Source organism: Pristiophorus japonicus, chromosome 4 (genome assembly GCF_044704955.1).
Source record: "Pristiophorus japonicus isolate sPriJap1 chromosome 4, sPriJap1.hap1, whole genome shotgun sequence".
NCBI classification, from domain to species: Eukaryota; Metazoa; Chordata; class Chondrichthyes; family Pristiophoridae; genus Pristiophorus; species Pristiophorus japonicus.
In genome coordinates, this window is record NC_091980.1 from 178008005 (window position 1) to 178031000 (window position 22996).

Below are 22996 nucleotides of genomic sequence, written 5' to 3' on the forward strand. Positions count from 1 at the left end.
TCCATGTGATAGCAAGTTCCACATTCACACCACGCGCTGGGTAAAGACACATTAGATTTAATGACCATCTTATATTTATGATCCTTAATTTAGAATTTCCCACAAGTGGAACATCTTCTTTATGTCTACCCTAAAGCCCTCTAACAGGTGACCTCTCTGATAGTTATAACTAGTAGTTTTTCTTTTTTCTCTTCTATAACAGTGAGTAAACTTTAACATTGTTGTTGCCTATCTAAGGGTTAAGTCATGGCAGGAGAGCTCGGTCGGGTGTTATGCTCCTCCTGTACCATGTGGGAACTCAGGGACGACTCCAGTGTATCCTCCTCCAGCTCCTGATGGACCGCGTTATGGAGTTGGAGCTGAGGGTGGATTCACTCTGGAGCATCCACGATGCTGAGAATGGCGTGAGTAGCACGTGTAGCGAGTTGGTCGTACCGCAGGGAAAGGGTCCACAGCCAGATAGGGAATGGAAGACCAGCAGGAAGAGCAGTGCAAGGAAGGTAGTGCAGGGGTCCCCCTGTGGTCATCCCCCTGCAAAACAGATACACTGCTTTGGGTACTGTTGAGGGGGATGACTCATCAGGGGAGGGCAGCAGCAGCTAAGTTCATGGCACCGTGGCTGGCTCTGTTGCACAGGAGGGCAGGAAAGAGAGTGGGAGAGCGATAGTGATAGGGGATTCAATTGTAAGGGGAATAGATTGGCGTTGCTGCGGCCGCAACCGAGACTCCAAGATGGTATGCTGCCTCCCTGGTGCAAGGGTCAAGGATGTCTCGGAGCGGGTGCAGGACATTCTAAAAAGGGAGGGAGATCAGCCAGTTGTCATGGTGCACATTGGTATCAACGACATAGGTTAAAAAAAAGGGATGAGGTCCTACGAAACGAATTTAAGGAGCTAGGAGCTAAATTAAAAAGTAGGACCTCAAAAGTAGTAATCTCGGGATTGCTACCAGTGCCACGTGCTAGTCAGAGTAGGAATCGCAGGATAGCGCAGATGAATACGTGGCTTGAGCAGTGGTGCAGGGAGGGATTCAAATTCCTGGGGCATTAGAACCGGTTCTGGGGGAGGTGGGACCAGTACAAACCTGGGCAGGACCGGAACCAATGTCCAAGGGGGAGTGTTTGCTGGTGCTGTTGGGGAGGAGTTAAACTAATATGGCAAGGGGATGGGAACCAATGCCGGGAGACAGAGGGAAACAAAAAGGAGGCAAAAGCAAAAGACAGAAAGGAGATGAGGAAAAGTGGAGGGCAGAGAAACCCCAAGGCAAAGAACAAAAAGGGCCACTGTACAGCAAAATTCTAAAAGGACAAAGGGTGTAAAAAAAGCAAGCCTGAAGGCTTTGTGTCTTAATGCAAGGAGTATCCGCAATAAGGTGGATGAATTAACTGTGCAAATAGATGTTAACAAATATGATGTGATTGGGATTACGGAAACGTGGCTCCAGGATGATCAGGGCTGGGAGCTCAACATCCAGGGGTATTCAACATTCAGGAAGGAGAGAATAAAAGGAAAAGGAGGTTGGGTAGCATTGCTGGTTGAGGAGGAGATTAAGGCAATAGTTAGGAAGGACATTAGCTTGGATGATGTGGAATCTGTATGGGTAGAGCTGCAGAATACCAAAGGGCAAAAAATGTTAGTGGGAGTTGTGTACAGACCTCCAAACAGTAGTAGTGATGTTGGGGAGGGCATCAAACAGAAAATTAGGTGTGCATGCAATAAAGGTGCAGCAGTTATAATGGGTGACTTTAATATGCACATAGATTGGGCTAACCAAACTGGAAGCAATATGGTGGAGGAGGATTTCCTGGAGTGCATAAGGGATGGTTTTTTAGACCAATATGTCGAGGAACCAACTAGGGGGGAGGCCATTTTAGACTGGGTGTTGTGTAATGAGAGAGGATTAATTAGCAATCTTGGGGAAGAGTGACCATAATATGGTGGAATTCTGTATTAGGATGGAGAATGAAAGTTAATTCAGAGACCATGGTCCAGAACTTAAAGAAGGGTAACTTTGAAGGTATGAGGCATGAATTGGCTAGGATAGATTGGCGAATGATACTGAAGGGGTTGACTGTGGATGGGCAATGGCAGACATTTAGAGACCGCATGGATGAACTACAACAATTGTACATTCCTGTCTGGCGTAAAAATAAAAAAGGAAAGGTCGCTCAACCGTGGCTATCAAGAGAAATCAGGGATAGTATTAAAGCCAAGGAAGTGGCATACAAATTGGCCAGAAACAGCAGCGAACCCGGGGACTGGGAGAAATTTAGAATTCAGCAGAGGAGGACAAAGGGTTTGATAAGGGCAGTGAAAATGGAGTACGAGAAGAAGCTTGCAGGGAACATTAAGACGGATTGCAAAAGTTTCTATAGATATGTAAAGAGAAAAAGGTTAGTAAAGACAAACGTAGGTCCCCTGCAGTCAGAATCAGGGGAAGTCATAACGAGGAACAAAGAAATGGCAGACCAATTGAACAAGTACTTTGGTTCGGTATTCACTAAGGAGGACACAAACAACCTTCCGGATATAAAAGGGGTCGGAGGGTCTAGTAAGGAGGAGGAACTGAGGGAAATCCTTATTAGTCGGGAAATTGTGTTGGGGAAATTGATGGGATTGAAGGCCGATAAATCCCCAGGGCCCGATGGACTGCATCCCAGAGTACTTAAGGAGGTGACCTTGGAAATAGTGGATGCATTGACATTCATTTTCCAACATTCCATTGACTCTGGATCAGTTCCTATGGAGTGGAGGGTAGCCAATGTAACCCCACTTTTTAAAAAAGGAGGGAGAGAGATAACAGGGAATTATAGACCGGTCAGCTATGAGGCTGCAGAGCGACTTGGATAGGTTCGGTGAGTGGGTAAAATGATGGAATCAATTATTAAGGATGTCATAGCAGTGCATTTGGAAAGAGGTGACATGATAGGTCCAAGTCAGCATGGATTTGTGAAAGGGAAATCATGCTTGACAAATCTTCTGGAATTTTTTGAGGATGTTTCCAGTAGAGTGGACAAGGGAGAACCAGTTGATGTGGTATATTTGTACTTTCAGAAGGCTTTCGACAAAGTCCCACACAAGAGATTAATGTGCAAAGTTAAAGCACATGGGATTGGGGGTAGTGTGCTGACATGGATTGAGAACTGGTTGTCAGACAGGAAGCAAAGAGTAGGAGTAAATGGGAACTTTTCAGAATGGCAGGCAGTGACTAGTGGGGTACCGCAAGGTTCTGTGCTGGGGCCCCAGCTGTTAACACTGTACATTAATGATTTAGACGAGGGGATTAAATGTAGTATCTCCAAATTTGCGGATGACACTAAGTTGGGTGGCAGTGTGAGCTGCGAGGAGGATGCTATGAGGCTGCAGAGCGACTTGGATAGGTTCGGTGAGTGGGCAAATGCATGGCAGATGAAGTATAATGTGGATAAATGTGAGGTTATCCACTTTGGTGGTAAAAACAGAGAGACAGACTATTATCTGAATGGTGACAGATTAGGAAAAGGGGAGGTGCAAAGAGACCTGGGTGTCATGGTACGTCAGTCATTGAAGGTTGGCATGCAGGTACAGCAGGCGGTTAAGAAAGCAAATGGCATGTTGGCCTTCATAGCGAGGGGATTTGAGTACAGGGGCAGGGAGGTGTTACTACAGTTGTACAGGGCCTTGGTGAGGCCACACCTGGAGTATTGTGTACAGTTTTGGTCTCCTAACTTGAGGAAGGACATTCTTGTTATTGGTGGAGTGCAGCGAAGGTTCACCAGACTGATTCCCGGGATGGCGGGACTGACCTATCAAGAAAGACTGGATCAACTGGGCTTGTATTCACTGGAGTTCAGAAGAATGAGAGGGGACCTCATAGAAACGTTTAAAATTCTGACGGGGTTAGACAGGTTAGATGCAGGAAGAATGTTCCCAATGTTGTGGAAGTCCAGAACCAGGGGACACAGTCTAAGGATAAGGGGTAAGCCATTTAGGACCGAGATGAGGAGGAACTTCTTCACCCAGAATGTGGTGAAGCTGTGGAATTCTCTACCACAGAAAGTTGTTGAGGCCAATTCACTAAATATATTCAAAAAGGAGTTAGATGAAGTCCTTACTACTAGGGGGATCAAGGGGTATGGCGAGAAAGCAGGAATGGGGTACTGAAGTTGCATGTTCAGCCATGAACTCATTGAATGGCGGTGCAGGCTAGAAGGGCCGAATGGCCTACTCCTGCACCTTGTTTCTATAACCTTCTCAGTTCTGGTATTCTCCATGTAAAAATAAATGCTTGAAAGCTCCAATCTTTCCTGATAGTTCTAACACCTCAGTTCTGATTAGTCACTTAACAATGGAGTCCAAGGAAAACATCGGAGTTTGGGTTCAAATACATTGCAGATGTGAAGGCCCAAGATCAGGACAAGTCCTCCCATAGCAACCCGATTCTAGGCCAGAGGTCAGCACAACTGTTGTGGTGTAACTGAAGTGAACATTTCTAAAAGCTAATGGACAGATACAAGAATAATTAAAAAGACCAATGGAATATTGGCCTTTATCTCAAGGGGTCTGGAAGTTATGTTACAGTTGTATAAAGCTCTGGTTAGACCCGAACTGGGGTAATGTGCTCAGTTCTGGGCACCGCACTGCAGGAGGATATATTGGCCTTGGAGCGGGTGCAGTGCAGATTCACCCCAATGATACCGGGGCTAAAAGGGTTAAATCAGGAGAACAGGTTGCATAGAGTCGGCTTGTATTCCCTCAAGTATAGAAGATTAAGCAGTGATCTAATGGAGGTGTTTAACAGGATTACAGGATTTGGTAAATTCTATCCTATTTCCCAGAACAATGAGGCTTAACTTTAAAATTAGAGCCAGGACATTCAAGGATGATGTCAAGAAGCAGTTTTCCCACAAAAATTAGTGGGACTCTCTCTCCTCTCTCCCCCTCTCCGCTAGGCCAATCGAACATTGCAACATTGAGATTGATAGATTTTTGTTCAGAAAGGGTATTAATGGTTACAGAACCAAGGCAGTTAAATAAAATTGAGGAACGGATCAGCCATAATCTAACTGAATGACAGAATAGGCTCGAGGAGATGAATACTCCTGTCGCTATGTACTTTCCTATAATATCTAGTCCTGTAGCCTATCGGATCTTCCCATTTCAAGACTGGTCAGTACACAGGCACCATTTTAATGGTGATGTTCCTGAATGCTGTGCGATATTGTCTGTCGACTTGCAATCTGAGTGCACCTTTTACTGAGGTGGGTTCCCCTCAAGTCCAGGACAACGCTGGAGCGCTTAATTCCTGGAATGTAGCTGGAAGCGGGATTTCAAGCCTGACCCTACCGTTAATTACTTGAATAAAAGAAAGCTTTAGTAACAGATCGGCTTTGAAAAAATAATTAAGTGAACAGGATCTACAAGTTATAGAGTGTAACCAGACCATATCCCTCTATTTCAGAGGCACCAGCATCAGAAACCATAAGGAAATGATGGGTAGGAAAAGACCATCTGGTCCATCAAGCCTGCCCTACACCCACGATGCCAATTCTCTGATATGTTTTGTTCTTATTAAATGCAGTTATTTTATTTACACAGAGAGAACATTGAATGACAGCTTTTAAACTTGCAATAAAGACACATTTATATCGCACCTTCCACGACCTCAGGACATCCCAAAGCACTTTAAGGCCAATAAAATACTTCTGAAGTGCTGTCACTGTTGTAACGTAGGAAATGCAGCAGCCAATTTGCACACAGCAAGCTCCCACAAACAGCAATGTGATAATGACCAGATAATCTGTTTCAGTGATGTTGTTTGAGCGATTAATATCGGCCAGGACACTGGGGAGAACACCCCTGAAGGTTTCTTGGCCCCAAGTTTCGTCCCGCGGCGAAAATGGCGCACCTCTGAGCTGGGCGCCTGTTTTTCGCGCCGAAAACTGCGTCTAAAAAAAAGTCCGATATTCTCGAGCTCCTTGGAGCTCGATGTCTACTTGGTGCGGCGCGCTCTTTGCAGCAGGGGGCGGAGCCTAACACTCGCGCCGATTTTCTAAGTAGCAGGGGGCAGGTACAATTTAAATTAGCCCTCGTGGTGCCGGCAACCCTGCGTGTGCATGTTGGAGCGTGCATGCACGCGCAGACTCACACAAACATTGGCACTCGGCCATTTTAAAAAATACTGCAGAAAAAGTGAAGATTTGTTTCTTGGACCCCTGCAAAGGCTTGTAATTTAATTTTTTTTGATATTTCTGTGTGTGAGGGAGTGCTTTTAGCAGCACTGCTGAATAAATCACCTGCTGAAATCAGTGAGTTCAGCTTTTCACTGCTAAACTTGCAGCACCGGTGCTGCATTGGTGCATGCAAATTAAGGACTGTGTGTTTGGAGAAATAAGAGTGCCAATTCAACTTTGCAATACGTGGTGTTGACAATACGTGGTGTTGCAGCTGAAGAATAAACACCTGACACACGCAGCTCTTTATGGTGCTTGAGGCCATTCGGCCACGCTTTAGGGGCGGCGTCAGTGGCTAACGGCAGCCGAAGATACAGCAGCAGCCTTCGAGCTATGAGGGGGACTGAGGCCATTTGGACAGGGAGAGGCCGCCCCTGAAGCGTGGCCGAATGGCCTCAAGCACCATAAAGAGCTGCGTGTGTCAGGTGTTGATTCGACTGCCGGCCAGCCACTGACGCCGCTGATATCCTATGGCCGAATGGCCTCACGTCGGTCCGCTGCTGATTCTTTGGCTGCTGGCCAGCCACTGATGCCTCCCCTAAAGCGTGTCCGAATGGCCTCAAGAACCTTAATGAGCTGCGTGTGTCCTGCGTTGATTCTTCGGCTGCTGGCCAGCCACTGACGCCGCTGTTATCTCATGGGCGAATGGCCTCGGGTCCGTCTGGTGCTGCTTCTTCGCGGCCAGCCACGAAGAGAATGAAGGCCTGCCTCAAGCACTGCAGCTCAGCTCGAAGCTTGCTGCCGCTGCCGTCGAGACACTGACACCACACCGCTGCCTGTCTCCAACATGAAAGGCCTGCCTGAAGCACAGCAGCTCGAAGGCTGATGCTATTTCACACAGGTAGGAACATGGTTTATTTAATCTTTTCTTTGCTTATAAATTTTTATTCAGGTTGGATTTATTTGTATAATATTTGTATAAGTATAACTAAGGATTGATTGTAGAATTTAATTACTTCCCTTCCCCCTCCTCGTTCCCTACACCTAATTTGTAACCTACGCCTGATTTTCTAAAGTGCAGACAAGGTTTTTTCGAGCGTACAAAAATCTTCACTTACTCCATTCTAAGTTAGTTTGGAGTAAGTTTTCACTCACGAAACTTTTGAAATCAGGCGTAAGTGGCCGGACATGCCCCCTTTTGAAAAAAAAATTCTGTTCCAAAGTGAAACTGTTCTAACTGACTAGAACTGGAGCAAACTAAATGTCGAGAATTCCGATTTCAAAGATACTCAGTTCTACACCAGTTGCTCCTAAAATTCAGGAGCAAATCATGTGGAACTTGGGGCCATTGAGTCCACAGGAGCTTTGGAGACAGAATGGCAGAAAAGACCATTAGACCAAATAGGCATGTTCCTGTGCTGTCCCCCAATGGGAAATACACCATATGGTGTGTTAAGTTATACTGATTAGACAGACATTGTCGCGAGGGGGGGGGGGGCAGAGAGAGAGAGAGAGAGAGAGAGAGGGGGACAGAGAGAGAGAGAGAGAGAGAGAGAGAGAGAGGGGGACAGAGAGAGAGAGAGAGGGGGACAGAGAGAGAGAGAGAGGGGGACAGAGAGAGAGAGAGAAAGAGGGGGACAGAGAGAGAGAAAGAGGGGACAGAGAGAGAGACATTGATTGTCATCTTGCATCCAGAAACCGAGGACCTTGTGACTCAGGTGAGAGTGAGCCCCACTGAGCATTGGCTGCCCACTCAGATTTGAACTGCGGTCTGTGCAGAGTTGGATGTTGAGTGTTTTCTTGTGCCCCTTTTTACCTTTGGTGCCCAGTCTTGGGACAGCAGCTCCCCATAATCTCTTCAGAGACTGACGCGGGAAAGCCCTGTGGAGATCACAAAGCACATAGACATATGGCTCTGCCCATTCAGTAGTGCAGCCAAACCAATGGCAGCTGGGCAGATCCATAAAAGAGTAGGCTTCCGATTATGTCACAACATCGGAGGTCGCACTATTGACATTCGAGAGCATCAACAACGAGAGAGCGCAACCAATCATCTAAAGCCTGGTGGGAGCATCGGCGAAGGTTGTAGGGATTCTTCAATGGCTCAGCTTGTTAGTGAGTCACTGACCCACATGGAAGAGGAAGAGCTCACATTCAATAAGGCATTGTGATGCTGAAGGCAACCAGTGCCTTTGGAGCCTGATCATAGCTGGGAGCCGGGCTGGGGAAAGAAAAAGGGGAGAAATTGGGCACTAAATGAGAGAGAGGAGAGAGACATAAAGGGAAGAAAAAAGGAGAGAAAGAGAGAGAGAGAGAGAGAGAGAGAGAGAGAGAGAGAGAGAGAGAGAGAGAATGGGCACCTCTTATGATCAACAGCAGAAACATGTTTCCTTCTAATTACTGCCCTGTATTAGAAGGGAGGGAAGGTATCTCCACTCTGTGCTTCAGTCAAATTATCCTCAGCCCACTCACCACACCTCACTTGAGATCTATACTTGGGTCTTGACTCCCTGCGTATTATTCCAAGGGAAAATCAACAACAAATTGCATTTGTATAGCACCTTTAATGTAGTAAAACATCCCAAGGCGCTTCACAGAAGCGTTATCAAACAAAATTTGACACCAAGCCACATAAGGAGATATTAGGACAAGTGCGCTAGATTTTAAAGGAGTGTCTTAAAGGAACAAAGAGAGGTGGAGAGGTTTGGAGAGGTAATTCTAGAGCTCAGGACCTTGGCACTGAAGGCACAGCCACCAATGGTGGAGCGATTGAAATCAAGGATGTGCAATTAGTCAGAATTGTAGGAGAGCAGAGATCTGAAAGGGTTGTAGGGCTGGAGAAGGTTAGAGATAGGGAGGGGTGATGCTGTGGAGGGATTTGACAGCAAAGATGAGACTTTTAAAAATAAATCGACGCATTGCCAGACTAGGAGCCAATGTAGGTCAGTGAGCGATTCAAACACAGTTGCAAGAAAGATGGGCACGGATTTTTTTGGGGGGTGGGAAATGGGAGACACAACCGTCATAGAATGAGGTCTCCGTCAAACATCAAACAGAAAACAAAAATTCTGCACTGTGTCTTTATACATGGCTTCAGTCAGGCAAAATATTGAGAGTTTAAAATAGGCTTCAGCTAGCTACAATCCCATTTTGTTCCTTTGGGGAGAAAGTCAAAAGGCAACAACTGACTAGATAGTCAGCGGCATTGTTTGCGTGTCTGCATTCGAAAAAGTAGATTACATCAGACATTACCTCACCTCTTTGAAACATTAAATCCACGCAACCTTGCACAGACCTGTTGCATACATGTTCACAGAGCTACACTGTCCAGTTGATAGTCAAGGCAAGTGTCAAAACAAACAAAATCCACCAAATGGCTGGAAATCTGCTGTAAACACTGTATCTGTGCAGAAGCCTGCTTGTGGAACAGGACAAGTGCTGCTGGGATTCCCTATATCCCCAGTTCCTTGTTTGTCTGCCTATATTCATGTTGCAGTAATGAGAGAAGCTCCATTAAAAGCTGCTAGACTAAGATTTTAAATTCTATTATTTAGAGAAGATTAAGGACTGTTCTAGTCAAATATTGTACTGGTAGTTACTTGACTGCATTCTTTTGATTCTGTGTAATTGTATGCCAGATAAATAAATTAGACATTCACCTTAGCCTGAACAATATACAATGTTTATTGTAATGTCTTTCCAAGTGAACAGGGGGAAGGTGATGGGTGGCTGCTGCAAAGGAACTTGGTAAAAGGGTAATTGTCACTCAACATTTCTGTTCAGATCACAAAAGTACAAAAATGTGTAGGATTATGAAAACAATCTCTTTGCCATGAGACCAAGTCAGCTGTTGGGTGAAAGCCTAAACTGTAATAATAAATCCCCATATAGCTAAAGGTGAAGAGATCAAGGGGTATTAGTAGAGTCGTGACTCAATATGCCCACTCACCGAGCAACAGCTATCGTCGCTGTAAATTAAATATTGGGCTAAACAGCATATACGGTAAAGTAGGAGTGAGCGGACGTCATAGCGTATAGTGCTCTAGTCAGAACATGCCATGAACGCAGGGCACGGTCCTGGTCACTGAGGCAGGAGAGATTTAAGCCTTGCAGAGAAGGGTCACAAGATTGACCTCTAACATTACGAAATCCTGGTGAAACATTCTGGCCTCAAAACAACCGAGGGGCAACCGTGTAAAGATAAAGGGTGTGGAAAAAGCAAACCGTCACTCACACCGTCTGCACTAATCACGAGCAGCCACCAATATCGGCCAAATGGCAGCAACCATTCGGCATTGCCACAGGAGTCAATTACAAAGGCACGCTTAAAACGCATAAGCTATTGTGGGCAGCTATTTGCACCGCGATAAAACTGCGATTACCATAGCGATGATTCAAAGAGGAGTTATACGAAGTTGCCAGAAAAAGTAGCAAGGCTGAGGATTGGGAGCAGTTTAGAATTCAGCAAAAAAGGACCAAGAGATTGATTAAGAGGGGAAAAAGAGAGTACGAGAGTAAACTTGCAAAGAACATAAAAACTAACTGCAAAAGTTTCTACAAGTACGTAAAAAAAGGATTAGTGAAGACAAATGTAGGTCCTTTACAGACAGAAATGGGAGAATTTATAATGGGGAACAAGGAAATGGCAGAATAATTAAATAAATATTTTGATTCTGTCTTCATGGAAGAGGACACAAATAATGTCCCAGAAATGCTAAGGAACCAAGGGTCTAGTGAGCAAGAAGAATGAAAGGAAATGATTATGAGTAAGAAAATAGTGCTAGAGAAACTAATGGGACTGAAGGCAGATAAATCCCCAGGGCCTGGTGATCTGCATCCCAGAGTACTAAAAGAGGTAGCCATGAAAATAGTAGATGCATTGGTTGTCATCTTCCAAAATTCTATAGATTATGGAACAGTTCCCGCAGATTGGAGGGTGGCAAATGTAACCCCACTATTTAAAAAAGGAGGGAGAGAGAAAACAGGGAACTAGAGACCGGTTAGCCTGACATCAGTAGTAGGGAAAATGCTAGAGTCTATTATAAAGGATGTGATAACGGCACACTTAGAAAATATCAACGGGATTAGACAAAGTCAACATGGATTTATAAAAGGAAAATCACATTTGACAAACCTACTGGAGTTTTTTGAGGATGTAACTGATAAAATAGATAAGGGAGAACCAGTGAATGTAGTGTATTTGGATTTTTAGAAGGCTTTTGATAAAGTCCCACATAAGAGGTTAGTGTGCAAAATGAAAGCACCTAGGATTGGGGGTAATGTATTGGCATGGATTGAAAATTGGTTAACTGACAGGAAACAGAAAGTAGGAATAAACGGGTCTTTTTCAGGGTGGCGGGCAGTGACTAGTTGGGTACCACAGGGATCTGTGCTTGGGCCCCAGCTATTCGCAATATATTAAATGATTTGGATGAGGGAACCAAGTTTGCTGATGACACAAAACTAGGTGGGATCGTGAGTTGTGAGGAGGATGCAAAGACGCTGCAAGACGATTTAGATAGGTTGAGTGAGTGGGCAAACACATGGCAGATGTAGTATAACGTGGATAAATGTGAAGTTATCCACTTTGGTAGGAAAAACAAAGACAAATATTATTTAAATGGTGATAGCTTGGAAAATGTCGATGTACAAAGGGACCTGGGTGTCCTTGCACACCAGTCATTGAAAGCAAACATACAGGTGCAGCAAGCAGTTAGGAAGGTAAATGGTATGTTGGCCTTCATTGCAAGAGGATTTGAGTACAGGAGTAAAGATGTCTTACTACAGTTATACAGGGCCTTGGTGAGACCGTACCTGGAGTATTGTGTGCAATTTTGGTCTCCTTACCTAAGAAAGGATATACTTGCCATAGAGTGAGTACAGCGAAGGTTCACCAGACTGATTCCTGGGATGGCAAGACTCTCGTATGAGGAGAGATTAGGTTGACTAGGCCTGTATTCACTAGAGTTTAGAAGAATGAGAGGGGATCTTGTATAAAACGTATAAAATTCTGACAGAGTTGGATAGACTGGATGCGGGGAGGAAGTTTCTCCTGGCTGGTAAGTCTAGAACAAGGGGGTTACAGTCTCAGGATACGGGGTAGGAAATTTAGGACCTAAATGAGGAGAAATTTTTTCCACTCAGAGGGTGGTGAGCCTGTGGAATTCTCTACCACAGAAGGCTATGGAGGCCAAATCACTGAATATATTTAAGAAGGAGATAGGTACATTTCTAGACACAAAAGGCATCAAGGGGTATGAGGAGAAAGCGGGAATAAGGCGTTGAGATAGAGGATCAACCATGATCATAGTGAACGGCGGTGCAGGCTCGAAGGGCCAAATAGAAACATAGAAAATAGGTGCAGGAGTAGGTCATTCGGCCCTTCGAGCCTTCACCATCTTTCAATAAGATCATGGCTGATCATTCACCTCAGTACCCCTTTCCAGCTTTCTCTCCATACCCCTTGATCCCTTTAGCCATAAGGGCCATATCTAACGAACTGGCATCAACAACTCTCTGCGGTAGAGAATTCCACAGGTTCACCATTCTCTGGGTGAAGAAGTTTCTCCTCATCTCGGTCCTAAATGGCTTACCCCTTATCCTTAGACTGTGACCCCTGGTTCTGGACTTCCCCAACATTGGGAACATTCCTCCTGCATCTAACCTGTCCAAACCCGTCAGAATTCTATATGTTTCTATGAGATCCCCGCTCATCCTTCTAAACTCCAGTGAATACAGGCCCAGTCGATCCAGTCTCTCCTCATATGTCAGTCCTGCCATCCCTGGAATCAGTCTGGTGAACCTTCACTGCACTCCCTCAATAGCAAAAACATTCTTCCTCAGATTAGGAGACCAAAACTGAACACAAAATTCCAGGTGAGGCCTCACCAAGGCCCTGTACAACTGCAGTAAGACCTCCCTGCTCCTCTACTCAAATCCCCTAGCTATGAAGGTCAACATGCCATTTGTCTTCTTCACCACCTGCTGTACCTGCATGCCAACTTTTAATGACTGATGTACCATGAGACCCAGGTCTCGTTGCACCTCCCCTTTTCCTAATCTGCCGCCATTCAGATCATAATTTGCCTTCACGTTTTTGCCACCAAAGTGAATAACCTCACATTTATCCACATTATACTGCATCTGCCATGCATTTGCCCACTCACCTAACCTGTCCAAGTCACCCTGCAGCCTCTGAGCATCCTTCTCACAGCTCACAGCTCACACCACCACCCAGCTTAGTGTCATCTGCAAACTTGGAGATATTCCATTCAATTCCTTCATCTAAATCATTGATGTATATTGTAAATAGCAGGGGTCCCAGCACTGAGCCCTGCGGCACCCCACTAGTCACTGCCTGCCGTTCTGAAAAGGACCCATTTATCCCGACTCTCTGCTTCCTGTCTGCCAACCAGTTCTCGATCCACGTCAATACATTACCCCCAATACCATATGCTTTAATTGTGCACAACAATCTCTTGTGTGGGACCTTGTCAAAAGCCTTTTGAAAGTCCAAATACATCACATCCACTGGTTCTCCCTTGTCCACTCTACTAGTTACATCCTCAAAAAATTCTAGAAGATTTGTCAAGCATGATTTCCTTTTCATAAATCCATGCTGACTTGGACCGATCCTGTCACTGCTTTCCAAATGCGCTATTTCATCTTTAATAACTGATTCCAACATTTTCCCCACTACCGATGTCAGGCTAACCAGTCTATAATTCCGTTTTCTCTCTCCCTCCTTTTTAAAAAAAAAGTGGTGTTACATTAGCTACCGTCCAGTCCATAGGAACTGATCCAGAGTCGATAGACTGTTGAAAAATGATCACCAATGCATCCACTATTTCTAGGGCCACTTCCTTAAGTACTCTGGGATGCAGACTATCAGGCCCTGGGGATTTATCGGCCTTCAATCCCATCAATTTCCCGACTAATAAGGATTTCCTTTAGTTCTTCCTTCTCGCTAGATCCTCTGTCACCTAGTATCTCCAGAAGGGTGTTTGTGTCTTCCTTCATGAAGACAGAGCCAAAGTATTTGTTCAATTAGTCTGCCATTTCTCTGATCCCCATTATAAATTCACCTGATTCTGACTGCAAGGGACCGACGTTTGTCTTCACTAATCTCTTTTTCTTCACTTATCTATAGAAGCTTTTGCAGTCAGTTTTTATGTTCCCGGCAAGCTTCCTCTCATCCTCTACTTTCCCCCTCCTAATTAAACACTTTGTCCTCCTCTGCTGGATTCTAAATTTCTCCCAGTCCTCAGGTTTGTTGCTTTTTCTGGCCAGTTTATATGCCTCTTCCTTGGATTTAACACTATCCCTAATTTCCCTTGTTAGCCACGGTTGAGCCACCTTCCCAGTTTTGTTTTTACTCCAGACAGGGATGTACAATTGTTGAAGTTCACCCATATGATATTTAAATGTCTGCCATTGCCTATCCACCGTCAACCCTTTAAGTATCATTCGCCAGTCTAATCTAACCAATTCACGTCTCATACCATCGAAGTTACCTTTCCTTAAATTCAGAACCCTAGTCTCTGAATTAACTGTGTCACTCTCCATCTTAATAAATAATTCTACCATATTATGGTCATTCTTCCCCAAGGGGCCTCGCACAACAAGATTGCTAATTAGTCCTTTCTCATTACACATCACCCAGTCTAGGATGGTCAGCCCTCTAGTTGGTTCCTCGACATATTGGTCTAGAAAACCATCCCTAATACGCTCCAGGAAATCCTCCTCCACTGTATTGCTACCAGTTTGGTTAGCCCAATCTATATGTAGATTAAAGTCGTCCACGATAACTGCTGTACCTTTATTGCATGCATCCCTAATTTCTTGTTTGATGTTGTCCCCAACCTCACTGCTACTGTTTGGTGGTCTGTACACAACTCCCACTAGCGTTTTCTGCCCTTTGGTATTCCGCAGCTCCACCCATACCGATTTCACATCATCCAAGCTAATGTCCTTCCTTACTATTGCGTTAATTTCCTCTTTAACCAGCAACGCTACCCCACCTCCTTTTCCTTTCTGTCTCTCCTTCCTCAATGTTGAGTTCCCAGCCTTGGTCACCCTGGAGCCATGTCTCCGTAATCCCAATTATATCATATTCGTTAATATCTGCATGCGCAGTTAATGCGTCCACCTTATTACGGATACCCCTCGCATTGAGTTGTCTCCGTCTCCTCCTCCTCCTCCTCCTCCTCCTCCCCCACCCCCTCCCCCTCCTCCCTCCCCCCTCTCCTCCCTCCTCCCCCCCCCCTCTCCCCCCCCTCTCCCCTCCCCCCCCACTCCAGTGCGAATCACCAGGCTGCAGTGAAACATCTGTGGCCTCAGTGTGTCAACAATAGCCAAGGTCTGTAGATCAACTGGAAAATCGGGCAGAAGTGAATGGAAAGGAAGACACGGTGGGATCTCCGTGAGGGAGAGAGGAAGTCAAGGGTAGCAGCCCCAGTCAAATTAAAGCCATCACATTCTCGTGCTGCTGAGGAACTGTATTACGGCTCATTCATAGAATATACAACACAGAAACAGGCCATTCGACCCAACAGGTCCATGCCGGTGTTTATACTCCACGAGCCTCTACCTCCTCTAATTACTGCATCACACACTAATCAACATTGTCAGCTGCGGCTCAGTGGATAGCACACTTGCCTGAGTCAGTAGGCTGTGAGTTCAAGTCCAACTCCAGAGACTTGAGCACGTAATCCATGCTTTCACTCCACGGCAGCACTGAGCAATGTTCCCGTAATTTTATGTTGGGCTGCGCGGCCCCTTTAAATGGACACCACGGGCCATTCAAAGGGTCCGCGCATTCTAGTTATAAGCCGGCTCACCAGCTGTGCGGGAATCCTGGAGCGCTCCCTCGCCACACCGAGGGAACTTTGGGACTGAGTCTGTGCTACACTGTCAGAGGTGCCGTCTTTCGGATGAGACGTTAAACCCCCTGTCTGCTCTCTCGGGTAAACATAAAAGTTCCCATGGAAGAAGGACAGGGGAGTGTCCTGGCTAATAGTTATCCTTCAATCAACATCTCAAACAGATTATCTGGTCATTTATCACATTGTTGTTTGTGGGACCTTGCTGTGTGCAAATTGGCTGCTGCATTTCCTGTGACTACATTTCAAAAGTACTTAATTGGCTGTAAAGTGCTTTGGGATGTCATGAAAGGCGCTATAAAAATGCAAGTCTTTCTTTCTATTCCTTTCCCCCTCATGTACTTCTCCAATATCCTCTTCGACATCTATGCTATTCAACTCAACTGTGGGAGCAATTTCCCCATTCTAGCCATTCTGTGCATAGAGAGTTTTCTCCTGAAATCGTATTGGATTTATTAGAGGCTAGCTTATATTTATGAGCCCTAGTTTTGTATTCCCCCACAAGTGGAAACAGCTTCTCTAAGTCTACCGCATCAATCTCCTTCATAATTTTAAAGTCCTTTATCAAGCCACTTCTCAGCCTTCGCATTTCTAGAGAAAGAAGCCCCAGCCTGTTCAGTCTGTCCTGTTGTTGTACCCTCTGAGTTCTGCTACCATCCTTGTCGCTCCTTAAAACATACCTCTTTGACCAAGCTCTTGGTCACCTGCACTAATTCCTACTTATGCGGCTCGGTGTCAAATTTGTATCGCATAATACTTCTGTGAAGCACTTTAGGACGTTTCCCTACGTTAAAGGCACTATATAAATACAAGTTGTTGTAAATCTTTTTTGCATCTTCTCCAGTGATTCTATAGCCTTTTTGTAATATGGAGATCAGAGCTGAGCACAGTACTCCAAGCCTGGTCTAACTAAGGTTCTATCCTAGTTCAACATAACGTACTCGGCTCTTGAATTCTATTCTTCTAGAATCCCACCTTGCCATTTGAATATGGCACTTCATCACTAAGATCGCTAGTTGTGCCAAGATGGTGGCGATGGGCTTTCCTCTTGAACTGTTGGTTGCAGTTTGATATAACCGAGTATGTAACCTTGGGTTACATTTGCCTCTCCTTAGCCCAGGAGTGCCAAAAATTGGTTAGAACCATCCAACAGTTACCCAGATCAAACTATCCATTAACTGCCACTTGAAATGCATGTTGGTGGGCTGGGGGGGGGGGGGGGGGGGGGGGAGAAATAGGACTGGGCAGTAATGCCCTCACAGTCAAATAGCTTGCCACTACTTGCTACCAAGATCAAGTAACTGGAGGGCTTTTCATGTCCATGGAATTGTACTGCAGCTCAAGTCAGTGCATTCAGGAGAGATTGGGGAAGTTAATGAAAAAACCCAAAAGTGAGATGAATCAATAAACAACTTCCTGTGACTAATATGGACACTGACTCACTCTCAGATGAGCGAGGCGGTATGTTGAAATCCTCCCAAGAGGCAGCTAGATTGCAAGCATGCAGTTTCACAGGAGTGAGGCAAAAAGTGCAGCCAGACACAAAACGGTGAAAGTGCCCTGGAAGAATCTTCGCCACATAGCAATCACAACAGGAATAAGATAGAAACCCAAAATGATACAGGAATGTTGAGGGACTCACGGGACTGTTGCAAGACCCAGATTCATGAATCATTCCAACTAGAGTTCTGTATTCCTGAAATGATTCCAAAAAAAATATGAAGCCTGAACGCATAATCTATGCTGACACTCCAGTTATCCCTCAACCAACATCACTAAAATGATCAGGTCATTAACTCATGGCTGCTTGTGGGATCTTGCAGTGCCACGTTTCCTACATTACAACAGTGACCACGTTTCAAAGGTACTTCATTGACTATAGAACGCTTTGGGACGTCCTGAAAGGTGCTATAGGTAGTCATTTCTTTCAATGTATTTTGGAGATCTCTAGGTATGCGAATACCATTCAAATATTATTCATTAATCATCCGATTGATAAGCTGTCAATGTTATCAATATTTAATCTCCAAACGCATTGTTCTTCCACTCTGCTTTTGGAGCCATGCATTCAGATGGAGGCACAGTTCCAGAGAGACCAAATAGCCCCCTCGTTCTTTGCTCAACTAGCCATTCTTCAGGAGCTGAAGGAGATTACAGAGATAGGGGGAGGCGAGACCATGGAGGGATCTGAAACAAAATCTCGAATTTTGAAATCGAGGTGTTGCTTAACCGGAAGCCATTGTAGGTCAGTGAGCACAGGGGTGATGGGTGAGCAGGACTTGGTGCGAGTTAGGACACGGGCAGCTGAGTTTTGAATCACCTCAAGTTTACATAGTGTAGAATGTGGGAGGCCAGCCCGGAGTGCGTTGGAATACAAAAGCAGATGCCCTAGTCCATTAATGATTACCCCAATCAGCTGCTATTACTGCCACCCCATGGCCAGGTTGACAGAAACTGGCATGGGCTAATTAAACACACCTGGGGGCACAGGTTAGTTTTGGTCAGTCCCGTGCCCTACAGCAGTTCAAAATGCATCACTCATAAATACAAAAGCTAAAGACTGCGGACGCTGGAATCTGGAATAAAAACCTCTCCACAGACACTGCCTGACCTGCTGAGATTTCCTGCATTACTGATAAACTTCTCCTTTCCCCATCCCTTTTGTTATCTATGCATAGATGAGGAGCTAAGCAGTAATGAATAGAATTGCAATCTTACTGGTAAAGAGGAACAGGACATTACAAGAAACATTTTTTCTATTTAAAAAAAAATCAAAAACCTGATCTTGAAGGCTGTGACTTACGCTAGGTTGGGTTGCACACCCATCAGTCTCCATCCAGTATCTCAGCTAACTACCCATTCTTCGTCGGCCAGTCTAGGAAGTGAATATCGGCCGTGACTCAGTAGGTAGCAATCTCGCCTCCGAGTCAGAAGGTCATGGGTTCAAGCCCCATGCCAGTGACTTGAGCACAAAATCTAGTCTGACACGTCAGTGCAGTACTGAGAGAGGATTTTCGGATGGGATATTAAACAGCTGCCCTCCCAGGTGGACGCAAAAGATTCCATGGCACTATTCGAAGAGCAGGGGAATTCTCCCCGGTGTCCCGGACAATATTTATCCTTCGACCAATATCACTCAAAAGAATAAATTATCTGGCCACCATCACATTGTTGTTTATGGGACCTTGCAATTGGCTGCCATGTTTCTCTACATTACAACAGTGACTACACTTCAAAAGGTACTTCATTGGCTGTAAAGCACTTTCAGACATCCGGAGTTTGTGAAAGGTGCTATATAAATGTAGGTCTTTCCTTTTTTTTTTTAAATAGCTCGTCTAAGGCTGTTGAGTCTTGGCGGGGTGGGGGTTAATTAAGAGTCTCCAAATTAACTAAAAGTGCACATCAGTAGGGTTTCTATTTGCCCACAGGATCTCAATAGGGGCACACCCCAATCAACTCGGGCACAGGCTGGCAAGGATGCCAAATGTGTATCGGGTGCTGCAGGAGTTTAACCAATGACTGCTGGATTTCAAGCAACTATAACAAACAGCACTGAGCGCGAGGAGGGAGAGAGGGGCGCGTGCGGAGCGGAGTGAAGCGCGGGGGGAGACTGAAGCCGGCGGGGCAGGTTTGGGGGAGAGAAGGGGCGCAGAGGGTGGGGGGGGGGGAGAAGGGGCGCAGAGGGCGGGGGGGGGAGAAGGGGCGCAGAGGGTGGGGGGAGAAGGGGCGCAGAGGGTGGGGGGGAGAAGGGGCGCAGAGGGTGGGGGGGAGAAGGGGCGCAGAGGGTGGGGGGGAGAAGGGGCGCAGAGGGTGGGGGGGAGAAGGGGCGCAGAGGGTGGGGGGGGAGAAGGGGCGCAGAGGGTGGGGGGGGAGAAGGGGCGCAGAGGGTGGGGGGGGAGAAGGGGCGCAGAGGGTGGGGGGAGAAGGGGCGCAGAGGGTGGGGGGGAGAAGGGGCGCAGAGGGTGGGGGGGGGGGAGAAGGGGCGCAGAGGGTGGGGGGGGGGAGAAGGGGCGCAGAGGGTGGGGGGGGGGAGAAGGGGCGCAGAGGGTGGGGGGGGGGAGAAGGGGCGCAGAGGGTGGGGGGGGGGAGAAGGGGCGCAGAGGGTGGGGGGGGAGAAGGGGCGCAGAGGGTGGGGGGGGAGAAGGGGCGCAGAGGGTGGGGGGGGGGAGAAGGGGCGCAGAGGGTGGGGGGGAGAAGGGGCGCAGAGGGTGGGGGGGAGAAGGGGCGCAGAGGGTGGGGGGGAGAAGGGGCGCAGAGGGTGGGGGGGAGAAGGGGCGCAGAGGGTGGGGGGGAGAAGGGGCGCAGAGGGTGGGGGGGAGAAGGGGCGCAGAGGGTGGGGGGGAGAAGGGGCGCAGAGGGTGGGGGGGAGAAGGGGCGCAGAGGGTGGGGGGGAGAAGGGGCGCAGAGGGTGGGGGGAGAAGGGGCGCAGAGGGTGGGGGGGAGAAGGGGCGCAGAGGGTGGGGGGGAGAAGGGGCGCAGAGGGTGGGGGGGAGAAGGGGCGCAGAGGGTGGGGGGGAGAAGGGGCGCAGAGGGTGGGGGGGAGAAGGGGCGCAGAGGGTGGGGGGGAGAAGGGGCGCAGAGGGTGGGGGGGAGAAGGGGCGCAGAGGGTGGGGGGGAGAAGGGGCGCAGAGGGTGGGGGGGAGAAGGGGCGCAGAGGGTGGGGGGAGAAGGGGCGCAGAGGGTGGGGGGGGAGAAGGGGCGCAGAGGGTGGGGGGGGAGAAGGGGCGCAGAGGGTGGGGGGGGAGAAGGGGCGCAGAGGGTGGGGGGGGAGAAGGGGCGCAGAGGGTGGGGGGGGAGAAGGGGCGCAGAGGGTGGGGGGGGAGAAGGGGCGCAGAGGATGGGGGGGAGAAGGGGCGCAGAGGGTGGGGGGGAGAAGGGGCGCAGAGGGTGGGGGGGAGAAGGGGCGCAGAGGGTGGGGGGGAGAAGGGGCGCAGAGGGTGGGGGGGAGAAGGGGCGCAGAGGGTGGGGGGGAGAAGGGGCGCAGAGGGTGGGGGGGAGAAGGGGCGCAGAGGGTGGGGGGGAGAAGGGGCGCAGAGGGTGGGGGGGAGAAGGGGCGCAGAGGGTGGGGGGAGAAGGGGCGCAGAGGGTGGGGGGGTGAAGGGGCGCAGAGGGTGGGGGGGTGAAGGGGCGCAGAGGGTGGGGGGGTGAAGGGGCGCAGAGGGTGGGGGGAGAAGGGGCGCAGAGGGTGGGGGGGAGAAGGGGCGCAGAGGGTGGGGGGGAGAAGGGGCGCAGAGGGTGGGGGGGGAGAAGGGGCGCAGAGGGTGGGGGGGGAGAAGGGGCGCAGAGGGTGGGGGGGGGGAGAACGGGCGCAGAGGGTGGGGGGGGGGGAGAACGGGCGCAGAGGGTGGGGGGGGGGGAGAACGGGCGCAGAGGGTGGGGGGGGGGGGAGAACGGGCGCAGAGGGTGGGGGAGAATGGAAGGGGCGCGGGGAGGAAGAGAAGGGACCATTACCTGCACTGGGTGCCCTGGGCTTGAGGTACGCCCTGTAGAGGGTGTCCAGGATGAAGTTGCTGTAGCCCTCCCTCCTGAAGAACTTGCAGACATACACCTGGTTGTAGAGGCAGTTGAAGAGGAAGCAGCCGCTGATGGTGCGGAGCAGGGGCTGAACCCGGGGTTGTTGCGAGGGCTGGTCCTCCAGCAGCACTACATTGCAGTCGCGGGTCCGGCAGCACATCCGCACGCAGTCCCTGGCCCGGCTGACATTGGGAGATGCCAGGAAGGTGGCCCCCTCCGACACAGACTGGTCCGTGTCCAGCACGAAGTCCTCCCGGCCCAGGCTGTAGCGGCTCGGGCAGTGGTTGGGGTCGATGGCCCGGCTCCCCTGGAGCAGGTAGAGGAGGCAGGCCAGCAGGCTGAGCAGTCCCGGGCGGTGGGAGAGCATGTCGCGGCTGCGAGTGGGGCTTGCTGGGCTGAAACTGAGCAAGGCGCTGGCTGCCCCAGGTAAATCCGGAAACTGAGTGCACCTGGTGCGCACCGCACCCACACACATACACACAGCTCCTGCACAACAGGAAGTGTAACCCAACACCCAGCTCCACACACACAGCTGGAACTCCTCCACACCTTCAGCAGAAGGCACTCAACAGGCTGCTCACACCCAGATACAGGCTGGTCACAGGGAATGAGTGTGAACACAGGCTGGTCACAGGGAGTGAGTTTGAACACACAGGCTGGTCACAGGGAGTGAGTGTGAACACAGGCTGGTCACAGGGAGTGAGTGTGAACTCTCACTCCGACTAAAATGTGACCACTAAGTTGTAGGATGCAGGTTGCTCAATTGGTTCTCACTGGTCTTTGTGACATTACGAATTCTCTTGTCCTCAGACAATGCTGCTCATCACGGCGGAGAGCATATTTTGGTGTGAGAGGAGGGAACTTGAGTTTGAACTCACACTCAGGAATAGGCTGATCACAGGGAGCGATTTCCCACACTGGCACTTTCAAGGCACAGGGTGTCCTTGGAGATGGAGCACGCGGTGTCCACCGGTACGCTCGCGGCCTTCCGCGAGAGGTGGGCACCGGAGGGACTGGAGTGCATCATCACGCCCGGCAACCAAATTTTAATTTGATTTTACGTTTTAAAGTTTAATTTGTTTTAATTGCCAGTGTTTTTAGTGTCCCCTTCCCTTTTATAGGGGGCACTGGGGAAAAAAGGTGATTTTAGTGCCCAAAAAAAAACACAAAAAAAAAAGAAAAACACAAAAAAAAACAAGAAAAAAAGAAAAAAAAAGGGCCTTGTAAATGTCTGGTGTGTCATCCAGGTCGGGTGGCACGGTTTAATGTTTTATGTTTTATAGGTAGACTCTAAAAGAGTTTCATGCACCAGGACCAATCGTGGAGCAGTGGAGGCATATCCTGCTCAGTTGGAGCTGAGCTGCTGAGAGAGGAGCAGCTACCAACCTTAGCTCCTGCTTTGGAAGGCTTGGAGAGCCCCGAGAACAGCCCAGGAAGAGAAGGAAGGAAG

At 48.3% G+C, this 22996-nt stretch overlaps 1 protein-coding gene across 2 annotated transcripts in view; it reads right to left on the reverse strand.

Annotated features, from left to right (window-relative positions):
* LOC139262263 (kunitz-type protease inhibitor 1-like) overlaps positions 1–22156 on the reverse strand; it is a 70954-nt gene extending 48798 nt beyond the window's left edge. Inside the window, exon 1 of one of the 2 annotated variants that reach the window (XM_070877408.1) lies at positions 21484–22156. In XM_070877408.1, coding sequence (XP_070733509.1) covers positions 21484–22021 — 538 coding nt within the window. In that variant the 5' untranslated portion in view covers positions 22022–22156. The remainder of the gene's footprint in view (positions 1–21483) is intronic. The other variant, XM_070877407.1, reaches the window with a different exon arrangement.
* Between the last annotated feature and the right edge of the window lie 840 nt (positions 22157–22996).